At 53.7% G+C, this 27,931-nt stretch overlaps 2 protein-coding genes across 5 annotated transcripts; one reads left to right on the top strand and one right to left on the bottom strand.

Moving 5' to 3' along the window:
• Positions 1-1,284: 1,284 nt before the first annotated feature.
• Positions 1,285-27,894, top strand: PTGDR2 (prostaglandin D2 receptor 2). Of its 4 annotated transcripts, XR_004424302.1 has the most exons (4): positions 1,285-1,961; positions 2,878-3,062; positions 3,221-3,409; positions 4,336-4,459. XR_004424302.1 is itself a non-coding variant. In XM_033119084.1 (3 exons), exon 3 carries the CDS (start codon positions 26,321-26,323, stop codon positions 27,503-27,505), a length of 1,185 nt encoding a protein of 394 aa, XP_032974975.1. In that variant the 5' UTR covers positions 1,285-1,961; positions 2,878-3,062; positions 26,313-26,320; the 3' UTR covers positions 27,506-27,894. The 4 variants fall into 4 exon arrangements, 3 of the variants coding, with proteins under 3 accessions (XP_032974975.1, XP_032974973.1, XP_032974974.1); XM_033119084.1 differs by lacking the exons at positions 3,221-3,409; positions 4,336-4,459 and adding an exon at positions 26,313-27,894; XM_033119082.1 differs by lacking the exons at positions 2,878-3,062; positions 3,221-3,409; positions 4,336-4,459 and adding exons at positions 23,665-23,764; positions 26,313-27,894.
• On the bottom strand, positions 5,901-13,376 carry ZP1 (zona pellucida glycoprotein 1). Its single transcript, XM_033121271.1, has 12 exons — positions 13,184-13,376; positions 11,967-12,088; positions 11,365-11,677; positions 11,058-11,201; positions 10,387-10,574; positions 10,216-10,313; positions 8,381-8,508; positions 8,100-8,289; positions 7,869-8,013; positions 6,708-6,789; positions 6,468-6,584; positions 5,901-6,282 (listed from the first exon to the last, which is right to left on the bottom strand). The coding sequence occupies exons 1-12, from the start codon at positions 13,374-13,376 to the stop codon at positions 6,140-6,142; spliced, it is 1,863 nt and encodes a 620-aa protein (XP_032977162.1). The 3' UTR covers positions 5,901-6,139.
• Positions 27,895-27,931: the final 37 nt, after the last annotated feature.

Below are 27,931 nucleotides of genomic sequence, written 5' to 3' on the forward strand. Positions count from 1 at the left end.
AGAAGTGCAGGGAAAAAGGGCCTTTTGTTGCGGTAAGGAACTGTGAGCATATGAGTATGGATTCTTTGGTTGCAGGTGAGAGGAAACCTGTCCCCAACTGGCTTAAATCAGAAAGGAGATTTTTGTAACTGGCATTTGAAAATCTGAAGTACAGCCGATTCCAGGGGAGACAGCCAGTAACTAGTAAAAAAAATGAGAAAATGAATGGACCATGTAGGGAATTAAATAAAGTAAGGTCATGTGACTGGTTCAGCTTGGGTGGTCAGGAAAGGCCTTTCTGAGGTGACAGTTCAGCTGAAGTCTGAATGACGGAACTGAAAGCCAGGAGGACTTGCAGGCGGGGGAGGTTCTAAGGCTGGAGCGATGAGGTGTGTGGAGGGAGGGGGGGGGCCAGTGGGGCTGGTGTGTGGAGGCTGAGGGTGGTGCCCGGGGTGTGGCCCAGGGAGACCGTTGGTCCCCTTGAGGAGCCATCCTAGTAGTGGGGGCTGGAAGCCTGATGGGGTGGGTTAGAAAGTGAGCTGAGAAAGTGGGAGTTAGCGATTATGGATAAGGAATTGTGGCCCGAAGGAGAGCTAAGACGTGGGGTGTTACCTGGCGGGGCTGTGGGTCCAAGCATTGCGTCCATATTGAAGCAACAAGACCAGGCGTGTTTGTTGGGTCAGTGTTGCATGGTCACGTACCTTGGGGCATGCCATGTCCCTTGGAGGGTCAGAACGCTTAGTAGCTAGTAGAACCTTTGAAAACTCCTGCAGGAAAGAAACTACTGAACTTTTAAACCCAGTCTCCTCAAACCTTTGACCAGGAAAGCCTTTGTGTGTATCAGTAACCCCTATTGTCCGTGAAACTCGCCTTTTGGGAAACATGCCAGAGTTTTAGCCATTTGTAAATAGTGCTGCGGAGGAGATCTTTGAACATGCAGCCTCTTGTTCGCTCAGGTCGTGGGGGTAACTTCCCCAGAGCAGGGTGACGAGGCAGTGTTGGGAACATGGAGGTTTCCCAACATGTGCCAGTCTACTTCGTACCAATTTGAGGGTATGGCTCAGTGTATGACTATGTTGGTCTTGTATATCCTCAGCCAGTTTGGGGTATTATGATGTGAAAGGTATGATTATCCTTTTTAAAGAAAAGACCCAAGATGCAGTTCTCCTAAGTCAAGACAAACTTCAGGAGTGAAGGGTGGACTGATAGAGCAGCGTCATTCAAAGTGGGGCGAGGGTTGAGGGCATGGGGGGGCTGCATGGTTCTGAGTTAGACCCCGGGGCTAGGCCAGCATTAAACCATCTATCTGTCTAATGGTTTCTGGCTAGATGTTGATTTGCATTCTTCAGGCCTGCCCTCATTTCTAGGGAAACTAGTTAAGGAGATAAGGACAGGTTCTTGGGGGAATCCATGGGTTGCTAGGAGCAGCATGGTCCCCCTGAGGTTGTGTGGAGTGTCTGAACATACGTGCCTTTATCTGCGGGGATGGGAGGAGCGTGCAGTACACCTTAAAGGGACGTTAGTCCTGCCGCACCCCCAGTCGGTGCCACACCACTGCCCCAGGACCTGTGTGGCCTGGCTGGCCTGCTTCCTGGGAGCCTAGTGTGTGGGTCACACGGCTGAAACGCCTTCATCTCTGTTCCGTCTGCCCACTCCAGTCAACAGAAGAGCTGTGTGTTAAACTACATCTATTTTCTCACTTTTTTCTTGAGACAACCTTGCTTTTAGCTGTCAGCCACTGGGCATCTTGCCTGCTCTCCCCGGGGCCTCTTACAGTCCAGGGTAGGAGGTCGGAGCGTGGACTCTGGTCACAGGCTCTGGGCTTGGGATCCGGCTCTGGCACTTACTACCGCTGCTGCTGCTGCTGCTGCTGCTACTACTATTTCTACCTCTACTACACTGCTTGCTCTCTTGGAGTCTCCCTTCCCAAAGACAGGCCCATTTCACCAGAAAGCCTGTGGTGCCTGCCCCTGCGCTGCCAGGTGAGTGACCTCACAGCCTGTGGTTCGTGGCTCTGGCATAGCTATAACCGTGTTGCCTTAGACGTGAGAATGCCTTCATCTCAACTAGATTGTAATCCTGAGGGGGGACTGTGCTCTGCTGTCATTCCCTTTTTCCCTGTGCGTGCTGCTGCTGGGTGGCAGACAGATTCAACCTCGGGGCTCAGTGCAAATCCCAGGCTCTATGTCTCTCCTTGGGATGTAAGAGCAGAGGGATGACAGATGGAGAGCTGTCAGACCCTGCCTGCCATAACTCCAGGTTTTGGCTCAGCTGCCTTGTAGGTGAAGCTTTTGGAAGCCGGTTTTGGTGGATTCTAAAGGGCTCACCTTTTCTGGACCCATGTTGTTAGGTTAATGAGGTTTGTATTCGGGGTCTTAGGTATCCGAAGGGAAGGCGTTTGGAGGTGTAATCAGTGCTTATTGTATCCCACGTGAACTTGAGCCCTTGGAGGATCCATGCCTGGACCTGCGCCTGAGGACCCAGTCCGCTGCCCCATGTCCCTCCACTGGTGACGGTGAGGGTGTGGCTACACGGCCGTGCTCCGCACTGGAGCGCTGACCAAGGCGACCACGAGGGGGCACTGTAGTTACACTAGCCTGCCCACAGCCGGCCCCAGGACAGCCCTACCTGGCAGGCGCTGTTCTCCCCACTCTACAGGCAAGAAACAAGCTCTGAGCCCCAAGCTCTAAGGCCACCCAGTAGGGAGTGGAGCTGGGATTTTAAGCTGTCTGGTTTCAGAGATCAGTTGACTAACCCATGACCAGCTAAGACAGGACGGGAAGCTGATGACCCACTTCAGTTTCTAGAAGCCTAGTGTGGTTAAGTGTGCGCTCTGGGAGTCAGAGCCCAGGTTCGAGTCCCAGCCCTGTAACTTTCTGACCTGTGTTTTTGTGTCAGTTCTGCATCTACAAAACAGGTAATGGTGCCTGCTCCGTCAAGCTGATGGGGATGAGGGAGTGCAGCCCTGGGGACAGCACATGCGAAGCACTCCATAGCTGGCTGCTGCTTTCTGCCTGCACTGGCATCCCGGACACTGCTAGGGGCCATGGTGGCCCTCGACTCTTGACACCTGTGTTACAAAGGTTTGCTCTGCCTCTGCCTTCTCCATAAATCAAACGTATTAAGGCTCTGATGAGGAAGTGGCTGGAACATAATCTAGGCAGAAATGTCAGGGCACGGAGCTGCACTTTAAGGAGTTAAATTCTACTTAAGTTGAAATACTCTCCCCCATTTATTTAAGGCAAAGCACCACAACATCAGTTTGATCTCAACATAGTGTCAAGTGTGAAGAGCCTTGGGGTGGGGAGCGGAGATGGAGAGATGGAGACGGGAGTCCTTTGGGTCTGACAGAACTGCAGCCACTGCCCCTGCCTCCCTCCCTAAAAGGGCAGGAAGAGAGAAAACCCGACAGTTCTGCTTCCTGCCACAGGTCAGCAAAAGTGGTTTGTTATCACGCCCATTAGGTATGACTCAATGGTTCCCAGGGCTCAGGTTCCGGCTCGAGCCAGGAGGTGGTTTTAGGGGACGGAAGAAGTTTTAAGTTAGACAAAATTTGGATTAAATTTTGGTGTCTAGGAAAGTCAAAGCTTATATTATTTTCCTCTAGGGAAATCATGGGGGACCTAGTGCTGCAGTGACCTTCACTGTTCATATACTTTGTACATTTGTTTCTGCAAATAGAACCCTTTGGCATAGAAGTACTGAGAAAATCTATGTACAATAGGTAACCTTGGCAATTGATAATCTATCAAAAATCTTGTACCCATATACACTTGACAGTAGGAGGGAAACACTTGCACTGTCACAAGTGTAACACAAAAAGAGTAAATGGATACTTTTATGATTATATATAGGGTAGGGGAAGGTCTTGTCATATTCAAAGATAAAAATAGCCATTACATAATTCTCTTACATAGCAAGATGAAAGAACCCCATGAAGAAAAACTAATGGCCAACTCAATGGGAAATGTATAAGTTGGGGATTTTGACCCCTTGACTAGTGAAAGCTCTTTATAGACAAGGAAAGAAATGTATTTGGGAGAATGGATAAAAGACACCAAGAGGCAATTTATAAGACACAGTGGCTATAAAGATGTGTGGCTTCTAATCAAAGAGGTCCATTTAAATCAGCAATGCTATTTGCCTTATAACACTCAGATTGGCACAGATTTAGAATGATAGGATCTGTGGTGGCCAGGCTGTGGGGGGCAGGCACCCCTACCGTCCCAGAGCCCAGTAGTTGGAAGGGGTGTAGCTTTTGACCCAGCAGTTCTAAGAATTTCTTCCAAGAAAATAGTATGCAAAGAATTACATGCTTACGTAATTGTGTTCAACACTTGTTATCTTTAACAATAGATGGTTTCCAGCAAAGGGAGATCAAATATATAGTTCAACCACAACATGGAGGAGAATGCATCTGTTAAAAGTGATAAGAAATAATACAACATGCCTGTGTTTAAAAACAATGTTAAAGAGAAAAAAGCCAGTTATATAATGTGATTCCAATTGGTATCTATAGAAACACAGCATGGATACCATTCATAGGCACCTTTCCATGCTGTTTGAAAGGCTTATAATGAGCTTGTATGATGGAGGCAGAGGCAAGAAGGATAGAACCAGAGACTTCACCCCTAAGAGCAAGCCAGCCTGGCTCCTCCAACCAACCATCACGCCAAGAATCCTCACTGCACACTGACCCTGAACACTATGTCCTCTAGGCCCCTGCACAAGCCAGGAAGTTGGACCGAACTGTCACAGAGAAGGTGGTTCCAGACAGGGACGTTACTTAACTGACTTCCATAGCAAGTGTCTGGATCTTCCTGCCTGAGTGTCCTATTCTGCTGCCTCCAGCTAGAAAAGCCTGAAGGCAGACATTTCCTCTAGCCTCTCCTCATCTTGGGCTGTAAACCTATCCTCAAAAAGAAGAAGAAGAAAAGGGAAGCATTCAGTTTGAGGTAGGAGGAAGAGACATTGTAGTAGTTAATCTCATTCAGTAAATGTTGGCTAACTGTTCTGTACTACTGTAAGGATCCTTATCTATTAACACATTTTATCTAGCACCCCTATGGGGATAGGTATCCCCATTTTACAGATGAGGAAACTGAGGCCCAGAAAAGTTCAGTACTCAGTATCACACAGCTAGTAAGAGACAGAGCCAGGGTTGCAATGCAAGCAGCCTGGCCCTGGGGTCCCTCTATTTGACCTGTATCCTGAAGACAAGAAAGATGGACTAGGCTAGAGTGGGGGAGCCCTGCAAGTGTCAAGGCCACTGGCCAGGCTCGAGCACTATCGTGTCCACGTGCCGGCTGTCTTAGCTCACTCCCTACCAAAGGCCCAGGAGAGTGTCTGAAGCCAAGCTCCGACACCCCACCAGGTTATTCTGTCCACCAGAGGCCAAACCCTTTACCCACCCCACCTCCATTCCCAGCATAGAAGGTCTACATGTCAGTCTGGAAAGGTCTTTGCTGCCAAGTCAGAGATGAAGGCAAACGAAGGCCAGCATCATAGCGAGCGCTGGCACTGACTTGTCTGGTGGCCGTGCCCATGGTAGCTGGTGGCACCAAGGCCAACAGGCTGCTTGTCACCCTGTGCCTACCATCCCTATGTGGACTAGTCCTGGGGGGATGAAGGTGGGGGTAGGGAAGCTGGGGATCAGAAAAGAGTCCCCACATCCTGTAGTGGAAGGCGGGCCGGCTCAGCATGGGACCGGGAGGAGCGCTTTCAAGTTGGGTTCGGTTCTTTTGGCCCCAGAATTCTGGGTTCCCCTTCTCCACCATGGCAGCCGAGCAGCGTGTCTGAGGCACCCAGTCAGAACTGCTGAGTCTGTGGGACGGTGACACGCCCCCACGGCCCATTAGCCCTGCTAGTTTCCCACTCCCAGCTCTTACAGTGGCATGACTGCCAGGACTTTAACCCTCCTCTTCTTTCACTTGTCCTGTCCTCTCTACCTGGAATCATGTCTCTCCTTGCTGAGAGGCAGAGTCTCCCAAATTCAGCCCTGGGAGACACTGGACTCTACCCAGTATTTATAATAGAGGCCACAATTCTGAAAGGACAGAGCTGACACGAAGGAACTAGTTTCTAAGACAACAAATTCCGTTCTAGTCGTCACAAAAGGCCTTCCACACCTGCTTTCAGTAGGCTGGTTTATTGAGCCCCTTCACCCTCTGTTGCCTTCCTGGAGCCTCTGAGCCTGGACCTGACTCAGGCCCACGAAAATACTGATGCCTAGGACCAGGGCAGCAGCCACCAGCAAAAGGACCACCCAGAGGAGAGGGCTTGGGTTGGAGTTCCTGGTGGAGCCTGCCGAGAGAAGGATTGGAAGGATTTCAGGGCTGGTGCAGACGAGGTGGACCCCGTCTACATCTGTGGTTCCCCACTGAATGCAGTTACACAATCTCCTGCCCTCACTGTGGCTGGAGCTTCCCCGTTTTGTCAGTACACCCTGGTCACTAAGGCCCAACGGGCCCGCCCACCTGCCCTGGTACCTGAGGGCCCCAGCGTAGGCTCCTGCCTGTACGAATCCTCAAAGCCCACCGGCCCCGGAGAGCTCACAATGTCCTGGGGCCTGGCAGTGTCGTTGTGACGAGAGGATCGTCGACGTCCTGCCCAGGGGAGGGGTGGCATCTTGAGCTGGTCTCTAGCCCCTAGTGCCCCAGAAGCCAGGACCAGGCCTGTGGACACATGAAAGAACACAGAACCCACCCCCACCCCCACCCCAGACTCACTGGCAGTCCCAGAGCCACAGCTAGTTGAGCAAGTCCTCAGCCCTGACGGGGAGCAGGCAGAGGCACTGCAGAAGAAGTAAACCTGGTGGGAAGAGAAAGGTCAGGGCACGGGGCTGGCTTGGCACCGTGGCCAGGAAGCACTGAGGCTGGAACACAGGGTCCAGGACCCAGGCCTGGCGGGCAGGACAAATACGGGCACGTTGGCCGGGGCTGAGATGACGTAGAGCCATATGTATGGCTTCCCAGTTTGGAATTCATGCCTTCCTCCTGCCCGATAGCCCACGGCTGTAGCAGAGAACCTCATGGGCAGGAACCACTGCACTTGGTAGAGCGCCAGCCCGCAGCCTGTTCCACCATCACCTCCTCTGATCGCAGAGCCCCTGGGGAGGGCTGTCTTGCTCCCTGTGCTAACCATGGATAGAGGGGATTTCGAGAAGGTGGGGCTCGACCATCCTGCTGCCTCTCTTCCTGGCCCCTGGTAACCAGTGACACACTGCTTCCAGAAACACAAGGCCAGGGGCAGCTCCTGAGGGAGGAGAAGCAGGAGGCGCTGACCTGAGCCAGCACCCGGGAGGCCCAACCAATGGTGCCCCTTCATCTAGCAGGTTAGGGTCTTGGCTCAGAAAGAGGCACACAGTTGCCCTAACAGGTGCCAACCAGTGAAATCTGACTGCATCTGACATAATATGCAGCGATTTAAAACATATAGAGTGTATATTAACGTGCAAGATACATATTGTTCAGTAGCGCAAAAGTTATACAATAGTGTGTGGCTTGTGTGTCGTTTCGATATTATGTAGAAAATACCCAAAATATACCCAAGTTTACCTGCTGGAGAACTTTCTAGACTATAAAAATTCAAAGCAGAATTACACTGAACACATTACGTCTAGAGTCAGAAGCCAGGCCTTTGTCAACACCACGACCAGTGCCCGGACGTAGGATTGCTGGCATCAGCACTCGGCGTTTTCCTTCTTTCCTCTTGTGTTGTTTATGGTTCACCTCTGGGGTGACCCAATGCCAGGACCTGGGCTCACCGCCCTTCAGGACACTTGGTAAAACCAAGCCTGCCTGTGAACCTTTGCGTCAGCTCAGAGGGTGCTGGAGGGATTGGTGATGGCTTATCCCACTTAGACAGGGAGCAGGCACAGAGATTCTTACCGGTCCCCTGAGGGCCCTCTGGGAGCCCACGTCCAGGAGGGCGAAGGTGGCAATGGTGAAGCGCTGGTAGTGAGACGGGAAGGGCAGCTTGGCCTTGTCCAAGGCTATCATTTGGGTCTTGTAGCTGTCACCGTGGAAAGGACATCTGACAAGGAGAGAAGTCAGGGAGGCCACCTACCGAGGGGAGGAATGGCCAGCAGAGGGAGCCCTGGGGCAGCTCCCACCACTCACCCGTCTGACAGGATGGGCCACTGGGGCTGCTGGAAGGGGTTGGCGCCGGGGGTGGCCCAGCACTGGTGCAGCACCAGCACCAGACTGGGGTCTGTCCTCTGCAGGAGCCGCACCTCCACCGGGACAGGCTCCCGAAGCAGCCTCACGATGGGGTACTCCTCCTCCCGGTAGTAGGAGCGGAAAGTCTCATCTGCAGGGAGAGGGGCTTGTGAGCCCCTGTGGCGGGGTGCGCTGGGCATCAGGGAAGTGGGGGCAGGAAGAGAAAGCATAGGACACTGTACCTTTGGCGATCCGCAGCTCGAGCCGCAGGGGGCCAGACTGGGTCACGGGGACTGGCGAAGGGGGTGGGAAGATGGACGCCTGCAGGGGCAGGAAGTTGCTGGCATTGAAGACACAGCGAACATTAAGCCTGAAGTTCAAATGTGAGAGGATGGGGGAGAAGACACAGAATGAGCGCATCCTGCTTACATAATAAACCAGGTACTGAGTATGTGGGTGCAACAAACAGGGCCCATTACAGCAGGGCGGATGGGTGCCACCTGGGCAATCACTGTGGTGACAGGCAACCCCTGCCCACCTCATCTTCCTGGGACAGCTCAAGTTTGCCATGCCAGGCCCTCTTCTAATGCAGGCTTACAGCAGGATGGAGACACCTTGTTGTAGCGTTTGAGCTGCCTCGGAGCCTGACAGCTGAGTCTGGTGGGAAGGCCCGGGAGTGGTCCTCTGACAGATCGGCTTAGCATTCACCAGCCGAGGGACCACGAGCAAGTGGTTTAACCTAAGCCTCAGTTTCCCCAAATAGCAATGGCCCTCTCTCTCGGAGGGCTGTGGTAGGATCGGGTGAGGTCACAAGACAACACCCCAGTGTTGTCATTGTCGCTGTAGTTGTAACTGGTCTGTCACTGGACTAGTGTCCCTGCACGTCTTGGTGTGGCCACGCCCAGCATCCTGAAGTGTCTGCAAGAGCAGCTGACCCCATGCCCCTCCCCACCAGCTCCTGAGCGCTGTACATGTACCTCTACATAAGTCAGAGCCCTGGATGTGAGCCCAGACTGGGGGCCCCAGGGAAAGCATCCTGCAGATGGAGACAGTTCTGGCACAGCTGGATGCTAACGGGCCCCAGGGATTCCAGAGGCCTTCCGTCCTAGAGCCCCCTGCCCTGGAGCCCCCCTGGAGCCCCCCCCCCCTGCGTGCTTCTGATAAGCTGCAGCTGTTCCCTCTCCCAGCTCCCTTCTTCTGGGAATCTCTGGTCACTGGGTTGAATTCTGGCTAGCTCACATCGCCCTTAAATCCGAAGGTCTGAAGAGGGACAGCTTTGCCCCCCACCCCCACTCCTTAGCATTTCAAAGCAAAAGGTACTTGACTGATGCCAGCACCCTGCTCCAGCCTTCATGGCAGGTAGGGTGGGGAGAAAGACACTTGTGTGTCCCATTGGTGCCAAGCACAGAATTTCTCCAATCCACAGTTAATGTATTGGCTTCTCTCTGAGACGGTAAACAGGGTGAGGTTGGTGCCTGACTCCTGGAGTTCCAAAGGCAGGGGTGACAAGCACAGATTCCCGCAGAGGCACCCCACCTGCACCCTGGGCACCTGGGGTCGTTGTGCCACCTGAGTCAGCAGGTCCTGGCAGCCCCTTTCATCAAAGGGTTCTCCCCCTCTGCCACTCCTCCCACCACATCCTCAGAGAGCCTCAGCCCAGGTATCTTCTGCCTCATCTGTGGCTTCATAACTTCACATGAGGAGGTGACAACAGCCACCACAGTCACAGTCTTAGCTTCTTCCTGGGGCCTGGAGGGGGACACTTTCAGCTTCATTTGTGGTTGCTTAGTTTCTGAGGATTCCAGGCCCTCGCAGGTACTGCTATGGCTTCTACCTGCCAGGCGTGGGCAAAACCCAATTAATGGTCACAGCAGCCCTGACTGGGGGGTCCGGGGGGGTTCCCCCTGCCTAGTTGGGGAGGCTGGGAAGAGGTAAGTGGTGGCTCTTCTCAGCGCAGAGAGCTGGCTAGTCGAGTCTGAACAGGAACCCAGATGGCTCCCAAGCTGGTCCTAGCTCCCTTTGCTCCCTTCACTCCCAAGCCCACAGCCCAGCCTTTTCGGGGAAGGCTGCCCCTCACCTGAAGGTGCCATCCCGTGTGACCAAACCCTGTGGCCCCATTTGGACATCGATGTCAGATACTAGCTGGTTCTCATAGATGAGCTGGTTGCCAATCACCTGTGGGAGGAGACAGTTGGTGAGGCCCTCCCAGGGGCAGTACCGGGCGCCAGCCTGAGGCCCCCTTGCCTACCTGGATGGTGGTGCCGCAGTGGGTGAGAGGGAAGTGGAAGACTACAAAGGATCCCGTCTCCTGGGTCGGGGAGCAGCCGGTGGGCGCGTAGGCCAGGTGGATGCCAGCCAGTGAGACCCTGTGTGCCAAGGCTGTTTCTCGGGACACCACCAGACTGAAGTGGCCATGTGTGAAGCACTGGACAGTCACTGGGACAAAGAGAGGCTGATCAGGGCCTTGGGGGTTAGTGTCCATCAGCACAGACACGGGGATGGGCTGGTGACAATCAGTGTTTAAGCGTCGGCCTAGGAGTCACAAGACCTGGATTCTCTCTTACTCTCCACTTGGGCTGTGTCAGCTGCAGCAAACTCTTTACGGAACCTGATGGTTGAACTATAATCTAAAAGTAAGACCTCCATTTAAGTATCATCCACGCTGGATCTTCTAGTCTAAAGGTAGGGGGACATGTAAAGGTAGAGCTATGAGTAGTTCCCTGGGAAGACTTGTCAGACAAGCTGGGATGTGTGGCTCCCCCCAATCTCATGGTCTCTTCTGCAGTCATTCTGGGGGTCAGACTCTGCTAGGAACAGGGTGTGAAGTGGTTTCAGCATTAGGGGTGGGGTGGAAGAGGAAGTCCTCCTGTTGCTTCAGACTTCAGAGGATGGCATCATGCTTGGCGTGGAAAGTTGTACCTGTATTGCCATAGTAACAGGGAACCTCTCTGGTGTCGTCATAGCAGCAGCCAGCTTGCTGACAGGCTTCCTTTGAACTTCTTCTCACTATGCAGGGGATGTGCCCAGAGGCCACCTGGCACCGTTCCCGGGACAGATAGGTACCTGGGGTTGGTGAGAGTGGTGAGGACATGAGAAGGCGCCAAGTGGGCAGATTTCCAGGAAAATGGAGGCAGGGGGCTTCTTGAGCCCCGTAAAGGGCTGCCAGGCTGCCTGATTCCAGAAGGCCCTGACATAGGGCTTGTGTACACAGAGGAGTCCTATGTACCTTTGTCAGTTGGCTTGGCAACCCCCCAGTGCTCCAAGATGCCCCACTGGGGGCGAGCCAGGGTGGGGTGCGTGGGTCCAGATCCAAGGGATGGTGAGGCCAAGGTTGGACGGTCGAAGCTGTGCTCTGGGACGGGGTGAAGGGGATGAGTATGAGCGGTAGAAAGTGAGACTGTGGTAGGTGGCGCCAGGTGGCCGTCCAGAGTCCAGGTGTAGTCAGGTTTGGGACAGACCAGGGTGACATCTCGTGCTACATCAACATGACCATCGGGCAGCACAACTTCTATGAACACTGTCAGGTGGGAGTGCCCGTCCTGCAGGTGAGAAGGCGACAGGAGAACAGTTAGGTGAGGCTCCCCAGCATCTAGGCAGAGGAGGGCTCAGCAAGAGCCCAGAGGAGAGTTAGGTAGGAAGCTGGATTTGTGGGAGGGCCACAGGAAGTGCCTGGGCTCAGGAGTTAGTCTCCCTCATCCACTAGTCACTGAGTGATCTTGGGCACCATGTGTCCCCGGTCCGTGAGGGACCTCCTCAGCCTGACACTGTGTTATGCCAAGGTGGCTCCCAGCCTTGGGACTCTCTCCCTGAGCAGTGAGTGGTCCCTACCTTCTCCAGCACGTGGCAGCCTTTGTAATCAGCAGAGAAGACTGCAGGTCCCTGGGGCTTGGCTGTGACCCAGTGGTAGCAGATGGAGCAGTTGTTCACCTCAAATCGATTCCCAAATTCATCTGGAGTCAGGGAGGGGAGAGAGGGATGGAGGGGAGGGGTCCGGGAGGGGAGAGAGGGATGGAGGGGTCAGGGAGGCTGAAGGGTGAAACCAGAGCTGTAGGGGTCTGCTGAGCTGACTCCCACTCAGGAGCAGAAGACCTGGGTTCCAGCCTCAGCTTTGCTACTAGCTTGCTGTGTGGTCTTGGGCAAGCCCCGTCTCCTTTCTGGTCTCAGTTTCTATATCTGTGAGGGAATGGGTAACTTTAGCTGGTCTTAGGGTCTTTCTATCTCGGGTTCCCTGTTGACAGCACACAGCAGCAGGCAGAAACAAAAATATTGTGGAGAAATAAGTAAGTCTTAGGCAGTGGGCTGAACATTTTACAGCAGTTCTTTCAAACTTAGTCACCTACATTCTGGGGAGGAGGCAGGTGAGTGAGGTTTCCTAGGTACACACAATAAGGGGCCAAACGAGGATTTGAACCTGGGACTTTGTAGAAAGAGCTGAGCCTGTTTGCCAGGTTAACTGGCTATTTCAGTCGTTTGAGGACACCTGCTAGGTGTTCACCCACTTCATCAGCCAGAACAGCCAGGGCACCCTCTGGTTGCGAGTGCACCGTCTGCACCCCTGTTCAGACCACATGGCGAGGTTGGGGTCATCTTTCCCATCTTACAGATAAGGAAGGCTCAGAGAGGTCAGACTGGTTGTTGGAGACCACACAGCTTAGAAGCTGCAGATTCAAATCCTGATTCCAAATCCACCTCCCTTTTCTCCATACTAGGCCATACCCACTAGGGCCCTGCCACTCAGAGTGGTTTGGGGACCAGCACCCTGGGCATCAGCTGGGCGTGGGCACAAATGCAGAGCCTGGGCTACACCTCAGCACGACGGCCAGGTGAACCCCAAGCACACTGACGTGGGAGAAGCTGCCCTGGGCAACCAGGGAAATCGAGGCTGGGAACTCGCCTTCCTCCCTCCTCCTCCCTGTGTGGTGGTGGGGACTGCCACCCTCAGGCTGGAGGGAGGCCCCTAGTCTTCCTGTTCCTGCTACAGGGGAAGGGTCCCAGGTCCCCACTGCAGCCTGGGAACTGGGGTCTGCGATTCAGCTGGCACTCACCCACCACCTTGAAGCGAACAGTCTGGCCTGACTGGGGGAACACCAGCAGCTGCATGCCTTTCACCCCACAGTCGTAGCTGTGCCGCAGGCCTGGGACACCAGGCTCGGGGTGTGGCCACCGAGCCAGTCCCAGAGTGACCAGCAGCAGCAAGGCCACACAGTGACCGCAGGCCGTGACCAAGGCTCCAGCCATTAGACCCCACGATGGCTCCTCCCTGTCACCACCTGCTGAGGGCTCAGGCCTTATATGGGGGAAGTGGCCTGTGGGAACTTCTAAGGGCAAAGGGGGCCCACCTGGAGGGGCCGCCTACTTGGCCACCAGGGGCTATGGTGAAACTCCTGCCCTGAAGGCGGGGGAAGACACCCCTGCAGCCCAAGGCTCAGAGGGGCTGCTCTGAAAGCTGCCCCTCACCCTGGCTTTCTGCCTCACAGCTGGGGGTCGGTGCTGGCTCAGCGGAGTGATTCTGGCTGAGGAGGAGGGAGCTTCCTAGGAAAGGTGGGACTGCAGCTGGGCTGTGGGCTGGCTCCAGGGCTGGGGACCTCAGGCCACTGCCCTGGTGCCCAAGTCCCTTGTTGCCCCTCGCTGCCCAGTCAGGCTCTCCAGGGCCTCCTGGCAGGGTTGAGCTGCAGGGGCAATGGTGGAGGGCAGCAGGCCAGGTTAGTTCACACCTCAATCCTCAGGGAGCGTGTTAGGGGCCAGCAGAGCAATCCCCCATGTCACGGCTCTGCCCTAAGAGTTTGCAGCTGGACACGGGTGACAGGTGAGTACATAGCACCTCATAGAGCTCTCCTGAGAATTAAGGCAACTCATAACACCATGGCTATTGCCAATAAAACCTAATAAGAATGGACAGCTGTTCGTAAATGTAACCTGGCCTCCTAGATGGGATCCTGGAACAGAAAAAGACATCAGGTAAAAGCTAAGGAAACAGACTTTAGTTAGTAACGATGTATCAACTTTGGCTCATTCATTGTAATAAGTGTAAGGCATTTATTGTAGGGGAGGCTGGGTGTGGGGTATATGGGAACTCTCTGTGCTATCCTCTCAGGTGTGCTGTAAGCCGACAGCAGTTCTAAGGAATCAAGTCTATTAAAAACAAGCCTGGCTCGCAGTCGACAGTGCGTCTGTGTGCCAGGCACAGTCCCAAGGCCTGGCTTATGTTAGCTCATTACGGGTCATCCTCTGAGGGACGGCCTGTCACCACCCGCTTTCCATGGAAGCCCTGAGCCCAGGGCTTGGCACAGTCCAGCTCCGCAAGTGCTAGTGAACGTCGGTTTACAGTCTGAAGCAGCAGGGGAGCATGTGGTTTGATGGTTAGGAGCTTGGTTCCAATCCAGCACCAACCACTTTTTAGCTGTGATCCAGACACATCGTTTTTCTGAGCTTTGGGTTTCCCAGTTTGTGAATTGGGGCTGAAAACGATCTCCTCGTAGGGTAAACAGGAAGACTGAAAGAGACAAATAACGGGTGTGATAAGTTATACGTGGTAACGATTAAAGCTTGGCAATGATTACCTGTTAGGTGCGGAAACGGAAACTTGGCGGGTGGCTTGGGGCAGAGCAGGTTGAGACACTGGACCCAGCCATGGGGGTGGGGTGGGGGGTGGAGGTGTTTCTGGAGGAAAGGACGCCTGAGCAGAAGTGTGAGGACCCAATGGGCACAGGGGGTGGTGTGGGGCGATACTGAGGGAATTTGGGGGAGAGGAGGGCATAAACAGGGTAGAAACAGTGGCTTCAAATTGGCTGGGGCTCCTGGAGGGGGAAGAGCTGGGCTGGGATAGAGGAGACGCGGCTGGAGGGGAAAAGGGGCTGGAGAGGAGACTTTCCCCCTGAGGGACAATGGGAGGTTTGAATAATTTTTTTTTTTTTGATTCACCTGAGTTTTATAGGTTACCCTCTACGGGGGTAGGTCAGTCTTCCCCAAGTTAAAAATCAAAGGGAATATCTACTTCTGACAGATTCTGAAGAATAAGGACTAAGCTTCTGTACTTTGCACTCTAGTCTAAATAGAGTGAAGTAAACGCCCTCCAAGAAATTTTTACAGCAGTCTCTTTGGTGAAAATTAAAAGACTTTTCAACGCCTTGCCGCGGTTTTGAGGGGTTTTCATGGGGCCAGAAAGAAGGTGCTGGGCCAGGATTACCGGATAGGGAGGGTCTGGACGGGGCACTGCGTTTCCCAGCACGGTCGCTCTGAAATTTTTACTTTTGAAATAATTTCAGACTTATTGCAAAGAATTTCCATATAGCCTTCACCCAGATTCCTTAAATATTAACTGTTAACTTCTTTTTACATGAGTTTTGGCTCTCTATGTGTTCTCTCTCTCTCTTTCCCTTCCTCTTTTTCTTCCTCCCTCCCTGTCTCCCTCTCTCCTTCCCTCTCTCTTTCTCCTATACCATTTGAGAGCTGTTTGCAGAGATGACTAATTCCCCCTTTACCTGCCGTGTACATTTCTTAAAAAACAAGTAACCACAGTAAGAAGATCAAAATCAGGAAACCAACATTGCTATAACTTAACAGTGTAATCTCTAAACCTTATTCAATCCACCAACTGTCCTAATGATGACTTTTATGGCAAAGGAGGAAGATGTTTTTCCTCTAGACTGGGACCCTGTCCACAGTCAGGATCATGTGTCTTTTTTTTTTTTCTTTTTAAAGATTTTATTGGGGAAGGGGACCAGGACTTTATTGGGGAACAGTGTGTACTTCCAGGACTTTTTTGTCCATGTCAACTTGTTGTCCTTTCAGTCTTAGTTGTGGAGGGCGCAGCTCAGCTCCAGGTCCAGTTGCCCGTTGCTAGTTGCAGAGGGCACAGCCCACCATCCCTTGGGGGAGTTGAACCAGCAACCTTGTGGTTGAGAGCCCACACTCCAACCAACTGAGCCATCCGGGAGCTCAGCAGCGCTCAGCTCAAGGTGCCTGTTCAATCTTAGTTGCAGGGGGTGCTGCCCACCATCCCTTGCGGGACTCGAGGAATTGAACCAGCAACCTTGTGGTTGAGAGCCCACTGGCCCATGTGGGAATCGAACCGCCAGCCTTCGGAGTTAGGAGCATGGAGCTCCAACCGCCTGAGCCACCAGGTCAGCCCCAGGATCATGTGTCTTTAGCCTCCTGCAATCTGGAACAGTCCCTGTGTCTTTGTCGTTCATACCCTTGACATGTTTAAGGAGAACAGGCCAGTGACCGTGCAGAATCGCCCTCATTTGGGTTTGTCTGCTGTTTCCTCCTAATTAGATTCAGGTTGAGCATTTTGGGCAGCTTATTATTTTGCTCGGGCTGCTATAACAAAATACCAGGGACAGAGAGTTCTTTTCTCACAGTTCTGGAAGGTCAAAGTTCAAGATCAAGGTGTCAGCAGGTCTGGTTTCTTTGGAGGCCTCTGTCCTTGGCTTGCAGATGGCTACCTCCTCACATGGTCTTTCCTCTGTGCACATACACCCTTGGTGTCTCTTTGTGGGTCCAAGTTTCCTTTTCTTGTAAGGACACCAGCCAGATTGGATTAGGGCCCACCCTAAATGGCCTCATTTTAACTTCAGCACCTCTTTAAAGGTCCTATGTCTAAATACAGTGCATTCTGAGGTCCTGTGGGTTAGGGCCTCAACAAATGAATGTGGAGGGGTGTGTGTGAATTTGTGTGTGTGTGTGCGTGCAAGAGTTCAGGTTTAAACAGGCAGGAATACCCCAGAAGTCATATTGTGTCCTCAGTGCATTCTACCAGGAGGCTCATCATACTGCTTTGTCCTATTGCTGATGATGTAAATTTGATCACTCCAGTGAGATGCAGTTGGCCGGCTTCCTCCACTGAAAAGGTACTATGTTTCTCTTTGTAAATAGTAAGGATCTGATGGGGAGATACTTTGAGACTATGTAACTATCCTGTCCCTCCGCAAACATCCACTTCCTGGTGTGGTGGTTCTCCATCATTCCTTCTACATGTCTTTGCTGTGTCTTGTGACCAAGATCTTTCTCTGATGGGGGCTGGGAGGCTGTAGGTAGCAGAGAGAACAGCAGCCGGAGGAGTTGAGAGACCTGGATTCCATCCTGTGTTCATTGCTCAGGGGTGAAAGGACCTTTCCCCACCTGTATAACAGGGATGAGAATGATGATGGTGGGGGTGGAATTAAACACAGAAAGGTGTTTCCTAACCCATCCGTGAGGAGAGCGTGTCTCCCAAGGCTCTGGAAAGGCAGAGAAAGAGCAAGGGAGCTTCCTCATGGCCAAGGGCAGAAGAATGCCTTTGAGAAAAGTGGTGCCAAATTCCTGGAGAAGGGGAGCCTGAGCCCTTGGTTCTGATTCCACATTTGTGCAGAGACTAATGGGTGCCAGAGCTTGTCAGCCTGGGAAGGATCCCAGCTCCTCAGCTCATTGGAAAAGTCGCTTACCCACATAGTGACTCCATTTCCTTATTTGAGTAAGGGGGCTAATAACAGCACCTAACTTGTAGGGTTGCTGTGAGGATTAAGTAAGAGAATCCACATAAGGCACTGAGAAGAGAACCTGCACGTGGTAGTCGTTAGAAGATGACAGCAATGAAACCACCATTATTCTTATTGATGGGAGAGAAGGTCAGATCTGAGTCACTTGGAGTCTTGGCCTCCCCCCCACTTGGCCTTTTCCTAAACTTCGGTTTATTCATCTCTTTCTTACTTTTAAAAACTTTGTTTTTATTTTTTTTAAAATTGGATTTGAATTTCTTAATCTATAAAATGGGGTCAAGAATAAGATCAACCTACCATGTTTCCCTGAAAATAAGACTGGGTCTTATATAAATTTTTGCTCCAAAAGATGCATTAGGGCTTATGTTCAGGGGATGTAATCCTGAAAAATCATGCTACGGCTTATTTGATGGTTAGGTCTTATTTTTGGGGAAACATGGTGAGATGCTGTGAGATTTAAGTGCTCATTAAGCGTTAGTTCTCCGTCCCATGTCTTCTGCTAATAAAAACTAGGGACAGAGAGAGGGCGCTGAGGGAGGAGGAAGGAGCCAGCAGAAATACAAGGGTGGCTGTGAGGACTAAGTTCGCTAATACATGTGAAGTGCTAGGCTGGTGCCCGGCAGGCACCGTAAAAGTTAGCTGTTACTGGGGCCGGCCCGGTGGCTCAGGCAGTTAGAGCTCCATGCCCCTAACTCCGAAGGCTGCCGGTTCAATTCCCGCATGGGCCAGTGGGCTCTCAACCACAAGGTTGCCAGTTCAATTCCTTGAGTCCCACAAGGGATGGTGGGCTCTGCCCCCTGCAACTAAGATTGAACACAGCACCTTGAGCTGAGCTGCCTCCCGGATGGCTCAATTGTTGGTTGTAGCGAGGGCTGTCAACCACAAGGTTGCCAGTTCGATTCCTCGAGTCCCGCAAGGGATGGTGGGCAGCGCCCCCTGCAACTAAGATTGAACACGGCACCTTGAACTGAGCTGCCACTGAGCTCCTGGATGGTTCAGTTGGTTGGAGTGTGGGCTCTCAACCACAAGGTTGCCGGTTCGACTCCCGCAAGGGATGGTGGGCTGTGCACCCTGCAACTAGTAATGGCAACTGGACCTGGAGCTGAGCTGCGCCCTCCACAACTAAGACTGAAAGGACAACAACTTGACTTGGAAAAAAGTCCTGGAAGTACACACTGTTCCCCAATAAAGTCCTTCCCCTTCCCCAATAAAAAAAAAAAAAAAAAAAGTTAGCTGTTACTGTTTGTAGTGGGTGGCGTGGTGGCACCCCCAGAAGATATGTCCACATTCTAACCCCTGGAACCTGTGAATGTGACCTTATTTGGAAAAAAGGGCTTTGCAGATATAATTGAGTTAAGGATCTCAAAATGAGATCATGTTGGTAGTTCCTAAATCTAATGACAAATGTCCTTCGGACAGACAGGCTGGAGAAGGAGGTGGCCATGTGAAGGGGAGGCCGAGGCTGGAGTGATGGAGCCACCAGAGCTAGAAGAAGCAAGGGAGGATCACCCCTAGAGACCTCAGAGGGGGAGCGGGCCTGCTGAGACCGAGATGTCAGACGTCTGGCCTCTAGAACTATGAGAGAATAGATTTCTGTTGTTTTAAGCCATCAAGTTTGTGGTACTTTGTTATGGCAGGCCTAGGATGCTCATGTGCTATTATTTTTGTGAGGATTAACTGGCATATTAGTTAATAAAAACAGAAAGTTATTAGTCCCCAAGGTTGTACCCACTGCACAGAGGTGACACGGAGGCAGAGGGAATGGCACCAGGCCATGGAAACAATGAATCCAGAAAGGGTCACCCCAAAGGAAGTGAGAGGCCTTTATGGGTCCAATCCCCAATACGGGAGATTCATTTTGTTCAGCAAACATTCATTGGGACCCCTCCCACATGTCAGGTCCTCTGCTTGGCTTTGGTGATGAGGAGATAAAATAGGAACAGTCTCTGTCCCCAAGTTGCTGGTCATGAGGGTGGGGAGAAGTTGTGTGAAAAAGTTACCATGGAGGACAGAGGTGGCATGACATCAAGTGAGGCAGAGATGTGGGAGGAGGTAGGGTCTGTCTGAGAGGATTAGCAAAGGCTTCCCGGAGGAGGCAACCTCTGGCCAGGGTTTTGAAGGATGGGTAGGAGTCCGCCAAGAAGCCAAGGGAAGAAATGGTATTCTAGAGCAGGGAGCAAACAGCATAAGCAAGGGCACAGAAACAGCCTGGTGGGTACAGGGTGTGAGGAGGTGGTGATGAATACTGACTGATGATAGGTTGTGATTAGGGAACAGCAGAAATGAAGGTGGAGACATGGGCAGAGCCGGATCACTGAGGCTTATTGGCCACGTGAGGAGTTAGGCCTCCTCCTGTGGGTGATGGTGTCACTAGGGAGCTCAGCCTGGGCCTCCACAACGTGCTGTCATGCTCTGCTGCGTGTCAGCAAAACTAGGGTCTCCCGAGTAAGGGGGCTGCAGGATTCCCGGTGCCTCCTGAGTAAGGGGGCTGCAGGATTCCTGGGGCCTCCCAAGTAAGGGGGCTGCAGGATTCCTGGACAGGCCTTACCTGCTTCCTGTTGTGCATCTCACTTCCTGTTTTACTGACCTCTGAAGAGGCCAGAAAGGAACATGAAAACCCACTTCCTAAGGCAGGGGCAGAGGGAGACAGCTGGAGAGAAACCCAGTGCTGGGGGATACACGGGCCCGTTCCCTTGACAGTTTGTGAAACACCCTCGATGCTATGAGCATCCGCTCTGGAGCCCAGAGACACAGATGATCTCAGAAAGGGGTCCTGCAGGGTAAGTAGGGAAGGAGAAAAGTGCATTCCAGGGAGCAGCAATGGCCTGTGCAGAGGCACCGAGGTACGTGGATGGGGGAGCTGGGGACAAGAGGAAGGGGCCAGGGACTGGTGGTTGGTGTGCGGGATCTCAGAGGCTTTGGGAGTCTGAACAGCTCCCACAGGCAGCAGAGACGCCACAGAGGTCTGTTAGGCTCGAATTTGTCTCTCCCCGCTGCTGTGGGTGAGGGTGATACAAAGATGGACCCGACTGACACTCTTTCTGACTGTGACATCAACTTCCAAGCTATGGAGAAGGTTGTAGTTCAGAAACCAGGGCCTGTGCCCTGGGGGCAGCTGTGTCTGTTTCTAGATCCTGGGGGTCCCTGGAGAGGGCTGGGCAGAGCTGAGCTGAAGGCCCATCCCTCCCCCTCCACCCCAGTTTCCTATCCCAGGGCTCAGAGAAGCCGGACTGAAGTGGCTCCGTGGTCACCCTTCCCCACCCCGCCTTCAGCTTGGGACACTAGCTTCCCTGGGCCCTTCTCCCTTCCCTTAATCTATAACCCCTCCAGGTAGGCCCTGGCTGCACTGGCAGCTGCGACAAAGCACATGGCCCTTCCCTCTGCTCCCCCAAATTCTGTTCGGCCCCCCAGAGGTCATACATCAGCATCAGGGCAGACAAGAAATAAGAGTAACGGCAGCTGGCTCCTGTGGACACGGCGCCAGCCTCTGAGCCGAGCACTTTGCTTGTTCTCTCCTCTGATCCCCGCAGTGGGGAGGGGAGGCACCCCTGGAGGCTCGTGCCTAGAAGCCGCTGCCCTCTGGCAGGACCTCGCTGCTGCTCCTGCTCCAAGCACCCCGGACCCACAGGCTCCAGCTTTCCATCCCAGGGGCCAGCAGCCTCAGCATCCCACACCCCCTACCCCGAACCTGATAGACATGCCAATGCCCATGCTGCACCCCACACCTGCTGGACCATCAGACACTCGGGGTGGGGCCCCGCACTCTGGGTTTCACAGCCCTCCAGGAGGTTCTAATGCTCTCAACGTGAGGTTCTAACACGCAAGCAAGAATGGCTGGTCTATATCATTTTGGGCCTTTGCCAAAGGCCCTGACCACCTTGCTCAGGACTCTGAGCTCCTCAGTGGTCCATCTGACAGTCTTGGTGTCCCGTCCATGGCACCAGGCTGGCCCTGCGGAGGTTCTCTGATTGGATTTTCTCCTTCTGACACTCAGCCCGAGCCTGAGTCTCCTGGTGGCAACAGGTTCCTGTCCCCTGCTTCCAGCCAGCAAGCCCTGCCCATGGTCCCTATTGCTCCTGTCTAGTCACCAGACTAGTCCTCTGGAGATTTCCTGTTGCAGTCCCTGGGGCTGAACCCGGCGTGGATGGGGGGAGCACATCCTGCCCACCCCTGGCATCCATCCTTCACATGGAGGTGGAGATGGTGGGATCTGGCTGTGGGAGTACGTGCCTGGAAGCCCATTCCCACGGCGGGAATGCAGCTGAGGGCCCCACAAGACCAAACATCATCACCGCCTTCCTTAGAAAATGCCTGAGGGCCCTGCTCATTGCAAGTACTTTTTTAGTTTGTTTTTGCTAACTTTTCATAAATTGTCCCTGGGGAGGGTTGGGAGATGGGATAGGAAACCAGGATTGAAGGAATGGTCAGATGAGTGGGGTTTCAGCTTTGAAAAGGGTTCAGTGGGAAGAGCTGAGGGAAGGAGCAGAGGAGTGAGGCTTTCAGGCAAGACGCACCTTGGCAGGGCCGCAGTGAGAGGTTGTGCGGGATATTCACTGCCCGAGGGTGCTGGGTGGAAGGAGGGCTGAGATCCCCAAGCCCGACGCCCTGGGGCTAAGATATGTCTGTAGGAGGGAAGGGGAGATCTTTCTCAGCCCAAAGAGCAGTTTGTGCAGCAACCTCTGCACTTGGGGGGAGGGACTGTGCAGAAGGAGTACCTTTTAACAATTCATGTTTTACTGCTGTGAAGGGACTTGCCTGAGGGCCACACAGCTAGAGAGTGGCAGTGCAGAATCCAAATGCTGGCAGTCTGGCCCAGAGTCCCTCGGGTTACCTGTGTGTCCTTAAAGGACGTCCGTGGGTCAGCAGGTCAGGGTGGGGTGGTGGGGATGAAGGTACTTCCCAGAGTAGAATGGAAACATGCCCCTATTTTCTAGGGTGGGCTGCAGGCACTCGGCTTTGGGGGAGATGAAACCCCCGGCCTGACAAAGAGGAAAGGAAACCTTTTCTTAGTGCTGCTGATGTGGATAATCAAGGCTCTTACTGATCTGCTGTCTTGGGACACAGTGAAAAATATTACGCAGTCACACAGTCACAATGGTTTATTCATTTTTCACTCAGAAGTGCAGTCTCTCAGCCAGTTTATCAAGCACCACGCTCTGTATTAAGCTTGTGCCTAAACGGAAGATTCTTGTAGACTCAGTCCTATGGAGGGGGTGCCCTTAGACCTGATGGGGGTGCTGAGTTCTTAACATGATTTATGAGTACCTCCTAGGCGCTGGGACATTGAAGGAATGGTCCCTGACTCCCGGTAGCTTTGTCAGCAAAGTGGAGTAAAGACTCAGGGACAATTAAACACAAACTTACATAGTTCAGTCATCTTATCCTAGGGCTTTGAGTGCATTTTAAATAAAACCTGTATTGCCATTGTCCTACGCCTATACCCACTTTTTCTCCAGAGGGAAAAGCAACTGATTTTTATAAGCACCTACTATGTGCTGGGTGCTTTGTGAATAAGGGCATCTCGTCGGCACAGCCTGTGAGGCAGACACGGTTGCTCTGTTCCCAGCCCAGCAAAGGGAAGTGGCTTATCTCCTGGCCAGGGACAGGATGGGCAGCCAGGCTCCCACGGTCTTTGCCCTGCCCTCCTGGCAGGAGCCCTGATGACCCCTCACGGACAGGCAGTTACGCTGCCCGGCTACCTCAGAGGAGCGGAGGGGGCAGCCCAGGGTGGTAGACAGATGGACAAGACACACTTCTGCACACCGGTCACTCTCAAGAGCACCGCCCTCTGCACACTCGAGCGCACACTTTTGGGCACATGCTTATCTCCCCACATGCAGTAGCACTGGCTTCTGCAAAATCGTCTTTGTAAAGGGAGAGGGGTGAGCAGGGGCTGCCGGCAGTTATGTCCCTTCCCCATTGATGGAGATTCATGTTACTTGAACACCAGTGGGACAACTCTCTGTTGGCTGTCCCCGCCTCCCCCCTGCCCCCCCTGAACACATACATACACACACTCTGGGGTTGACAGCTATTTCCTCCCTCAGTTTCACTCCTCTGCCTCGTCCTGCTCGGTGCCTCTCGTTTAGCCACTGCCAAGAGCTGACTGCCTTCAGGGCTGGAATCCTGTGCTCCCTCTGTGCCCAGGTAAGGATGTGGTGGCCCAGGGACTGGGCAGCCTTAGTGCCCTCTCTTGACCCACGAGAGAAGGCACAATTTTACCAGGGGAGAGGACTGTTAACAGCAGATGGCAGAGGGTTGGGTTTACCACAGACTGGAGGGGACCTGCTCCAGTTGGGAAGGATTACATTTTCTGAGGCATCAGTAGGTGCCAGGTACAATGGCAAACCATTTAAGCCTCTCATTCCACACTCACAAGCAGTCTGGGCAGGATGATTACATGGCAGTCTTAGGGTAACTGACCCAAGATCACCCAGCCAGGAAGTCGAGGATCTGGGATTCAAACCCAGGTCTCTGATTCCAAAAGCTTGCGTTCTCTGCCCCCAGCCCCCTGCCAACACTGGGCTCCCTCAGAACCCTGGGAGGCTGGGGGCTGACTCCCTGCAGCCAGAGGACCAAGCTGGATGGGCCTCCAGGGTGCAGCAAGACTGTGCTCAGTGAGCATCCTCACTGGACTTAGACAAGCAGCTGCTGATCTGCAGGGGATGTTTCAGTGCAGAGAGGGGATGGCACTTGTCTATCTGCTGGGACGGGAGTACCGGCTCCACCACTGCTACTGAAGGACATTGGGCAAGTTGCTGTGCTTCTCCAAGCTTCAGTTTCCTCTTCTGAAAAATGGGGTGTCATCGGTCACTGCGAGTATGATTGCCCGGCAAACTCTAAAGCATTCTCAGGAAGAAAAGGGCCCACCTGCTCCCCACCCACCTGAAGAGCCCCAGCTCCAAAGGGCTTATCTGCCAGGAAAATTCTACTTTGATATTCTGGAACCTCATCCTACAAAGGAACCTGGTTTCTGGAGAAGGGAGTGGACTTTCTTATCCTGGTCCACAGTGCTTCCCTTGGAAAGACAAATACTGAGGACACCCTCCACACACACCTTTCCTTCTCTTCTTCCTCCATCATCTCTTACTTAGAGCAGAGGGAGAGAAAAGAGAGCAGGCTGAGTGCTAAATTGTTGCTCCTCTACATGTCTGTGTTGTTTGGGTGGCTTTGGGCAAGTTATGTAAACACTTGAGTCTCAGTTTTCTCATCTGCAAAACGGGATGGAGAGAAGTACTGGCAATCTTTTGTGTAGAGCTGTGAGCAAGAGAGCACCTGTGTAAGGGACCTAGCACAGTACTGGTGTGCCGTGGGGGCCCAGGACAACCTGAGTCCCCACCCCTGTTACCCATCCCCTACCTCCTCTGCCCTCACCAATGTCAATCAGCTTCACATCCGATGGTCTCGGGTTCTGGATGAGGCTGTGGGTGTGCACATCTGGGGCATCTGCACATCTGCCAGAGGCTGGTTTCTCTAGCGCTTATCTGAGTAGTTGCTCCATTAATATCTGTTGAATGAGTGCCTGAGTGAGTGAATGAATGAATGAATGAACGGGCTGTGTTTCCTGGGGCAGGCAGAGCAGCTGTGGCTTCTACCTGGCAGGGGAGAGGTCTTTTGGCCCCACTAGACCTCCAGAGTCCCAATCTGGTAGTTCCTCCTGCCCAGTTCTCTCCCCACTCTTATCTTATTTCCTCTCCAACTATCAGAGGAGGGGCTGGTTCCATTGTTTGCAGTCAACACACCCAACCAGCCACCACTGTGGGAGCAAAGGGCCCCAAAGATATCTGTGGAGAGGCAAGGTCTGGGGTTGCTGTGGTTGGGGGAGGAGGTGTCCCTGAAAGGCATAGACTCCTTCATCCCCCAGGCCGGCTGAACCCTCCTGCCCTTTGGGTGGGGCCTCCATCATGCTTCAGCTCACTGGGAACTGGGAAAAGGAGTCCTGCATGGCCTGACTTTGTTCCTCTTTCTCCATGTGACCTTAGGCTATCTGTTTAACAATCACACTGACATGATGTAGCTTACTGTGTGCCAGACTTTTTTTTTTTTTTTTTTTTTTTTTTTTAAAGGTTTTATTGGGGAAGGAGAACAGGACTTTATTGGGGGAACAGTGTGTACTTCCATGACTTTTTTTTTTCCAAGTCAAGTTGTTGTCCTTTCAATCTTAGTTGTGGAGGGTGCCATTCAGCTTCAAGTTATTGTCCTTTCAGTCTTAGTTGTGGAGGACGCAGCTCAGCTCCAGGTCCAGTTGCCGTTGCTAGTTGCAGGGGGCGCAGCCCACCATCGCTTGCGGGACTTGAGGAATTGAACTGGCAACCTTGTGGTTGAGAGCCCACTGGCCCATGTGGGAATCGAACCGGCAGCCTTTGGAGTTAGGAGCATGGAGCTCTAACTGCCTGAGCCACCGGGCCGGCCCCAGACTTTTTTCTAAATGCTTATATATATGTCTTTTAATTCTCTCAGCAACCCTCTGAGGTTAGGTCCATGTTGCAGAGGAAACAGGCTCATGGTTCAATGGCTTGTCCAGTGCTGCCCAGTGAGGAGGCCGGAGAGCTGGGATGTTATTTCCCTTCACTCAACTTGACCGATCCCCAGGGGCCTCATGCCTAACAGGAGAGGGGGAGACTCCCCTCTGCTGGCTAGGGTTCCCTCTTGCCCCTGCACTGCTCACCTCGGTGCCTCCTTCTCTCCTTCGCAGCACCTGCCATGTTGGCCAACGTCACCATGAAGCCGCTCTGCCCCCTCCTGGAGCAGATGAGCCACCTCCAAAGCCACCGCAACTCCAGCATCCGCTACATCGACCATGCGTCCGTGGTGCTGCACGGGCTGGCCTCAGTGCTGGGCCTGGTGGAGAACGGACTCATTCTCTTCGTGGTGGGCTGCCGGATGCGCCAGACTGTGGTCACCACGTGGGTGCTGCACCTGGCGCTGTCCGACTTGCTGGCCACCGCCACCCTGCCATTCTTCACCTACTTCTTGGCCGTGGGCCACTCATGGGAGCTGGGCACCACCTTCTGCAAGCTGCACTCCTCCATCTTCTTCCTCAACATGTTTGCCAGTGGCTTCCTGCTCAGCGCCATCAGCCTGGACCGCTGCCTGCAGGTGGTGCGGCCCGTCTGGGCGCAGAACCATCGCACGGTGGCCGCGGCCCACAAGGTCTGCCTGGCTCTCTGGGCCCTGGCCACGCTCAACACCGTGCCCTACTTCGTGTTCCGGGACACCATCCCGCGGCGGGACGGGCGCATCATGTGCTACTACAACGTGCTGCTCCTCAACCCTGGGTCCGACCGCGACGCTACGTGCAACTCGCGCCAGATGGCCCTGGCCGTCAGCAAGTTTCTGCTGGCTTTCCTGCTGCCGCTGGCCATCATCGCCTCCAGCCACGCGGCCGTGAGCGCGCAGCTGCGCCACCGCGGCCGCCCGCGGCCCGGCCGCTTCGTGCGCCTGGTGGCGGCCGTGGTGGCGGCCTTCGCGCTCTGCTGGGGGCCCTACCACGTCTTCAGCCTGCTTGAGGCGCGCTCGCACAGAGACGTGACGCTGCGGCCGCTCGTGTGGCGTGGGCTGCCCTTCGTCACCAGCTTAGCCTTCATCAACAGCGTGATCAACCCGCTGCTCTACGTGTTCACCTGCCCCGACATGCTGCGCAGGCTCCGGCACTCGCTGCGCAGCGTGCTGGAGAGCGTGCTGGTGGACGACAGCGACCTGGGCACCGGCAGCAGCCGTCGCCGCCGCTCCTCCACTGCCGCCCCGGCCGCGTCCAGCCCGCTGCGGCCGGCGGGTCTGCTCGGCTGGCTGCCCGGCTCCCGCGCTGCTCCCCCCGCGATGGGCCGGGAGAGATCCCAGGACGAGAAGGGGCCCCTGAACCGGATGCTGAGCACCACCTCCAGTTAGAGGCGCGGCCGGCGTCGCCCTTCTCCGCGGAAGGTAGAAGCAGGGCAGTGATCCAGCGCAATAGCATCCTGAAGGCACCGTCGTTAAAATGTCGATGCCCGGCTCCAGCCTCCGAGATCTTAGTTGAAGGGCAGGACCCGGGGATCTGCATTTTAAAGAGTCCTGCGTGACTCAGTGAACCAAATTAGAAACCGAATTTAAAGCAGTTTCCAAAAGCTTTGCAAATTTTACTGTGCTTGAGTCACCTAGAGATCCAGCTGGAATGCAGTCTGATCCAGCAGGCGGAGCAGGGGCGCGGAGATCTGCCCCCAGGCGGCGGTGTCAGTGCTGCCCGTCCACGCACGCAGTTGGACTAGCCCGGGTTGAGACCTAAGACTTCTCAAACTGGAGTAGTGGACCCCCAGACACACAGCATGCATCTCCCTG

Source organism: Rhinolophus ferrumequinum, chromosome 11, assembly GCF_004115265.2.
Source record: "Rhinolophus ferrumequinum isolate MPI-CBG mRhiFer1 chromosome 11, mRhiFer1_v1.p, whole genome shotgun sequence".
Lineage (NCBI taxonomy): Eukaryota > Metazoa > Chordata > Mammalia > Chiroptera > Rhinolophidae > Rhinolophus > Rhinolophus ferrumequinum.

What these genes read in the sequence shown, in the direction of transcription:
- ZP1 (XM_033121271.1), bottom strand. Translation starts at nt 13,376, where the DNA reads ATGGCTGGAGCCTTGGTCACGGCCTGCGGTCACTGTGTGGCCTTGCTG. An exon ending in ACACGGGATGGCACCTTCAG is followed by an intron (nt 8,509 to 10,215) that starts GTGAGGGGCAGC and finishes TTTGAACTTCAG; the next exon opens with GCTTAATGTTCGCTGTGTCT. An exon ending in AGAGGGCCCTCAGGGGACCG is followed by an intron (nt 6,790 to 7,868) that starts GTAAGAATCTCT and finishes TCTTCCCACCAG; the next exon opens with GTTTACTTCTTCTGCAGTGC.
- PTGDR2 (XM_033119084.1), top strand. Translation starts at nt 26,321, where the DNA reads ATGTTGGCCAACGTCACCATGAAGCCGCTCTGCCCCCTCCTGGAGCAG.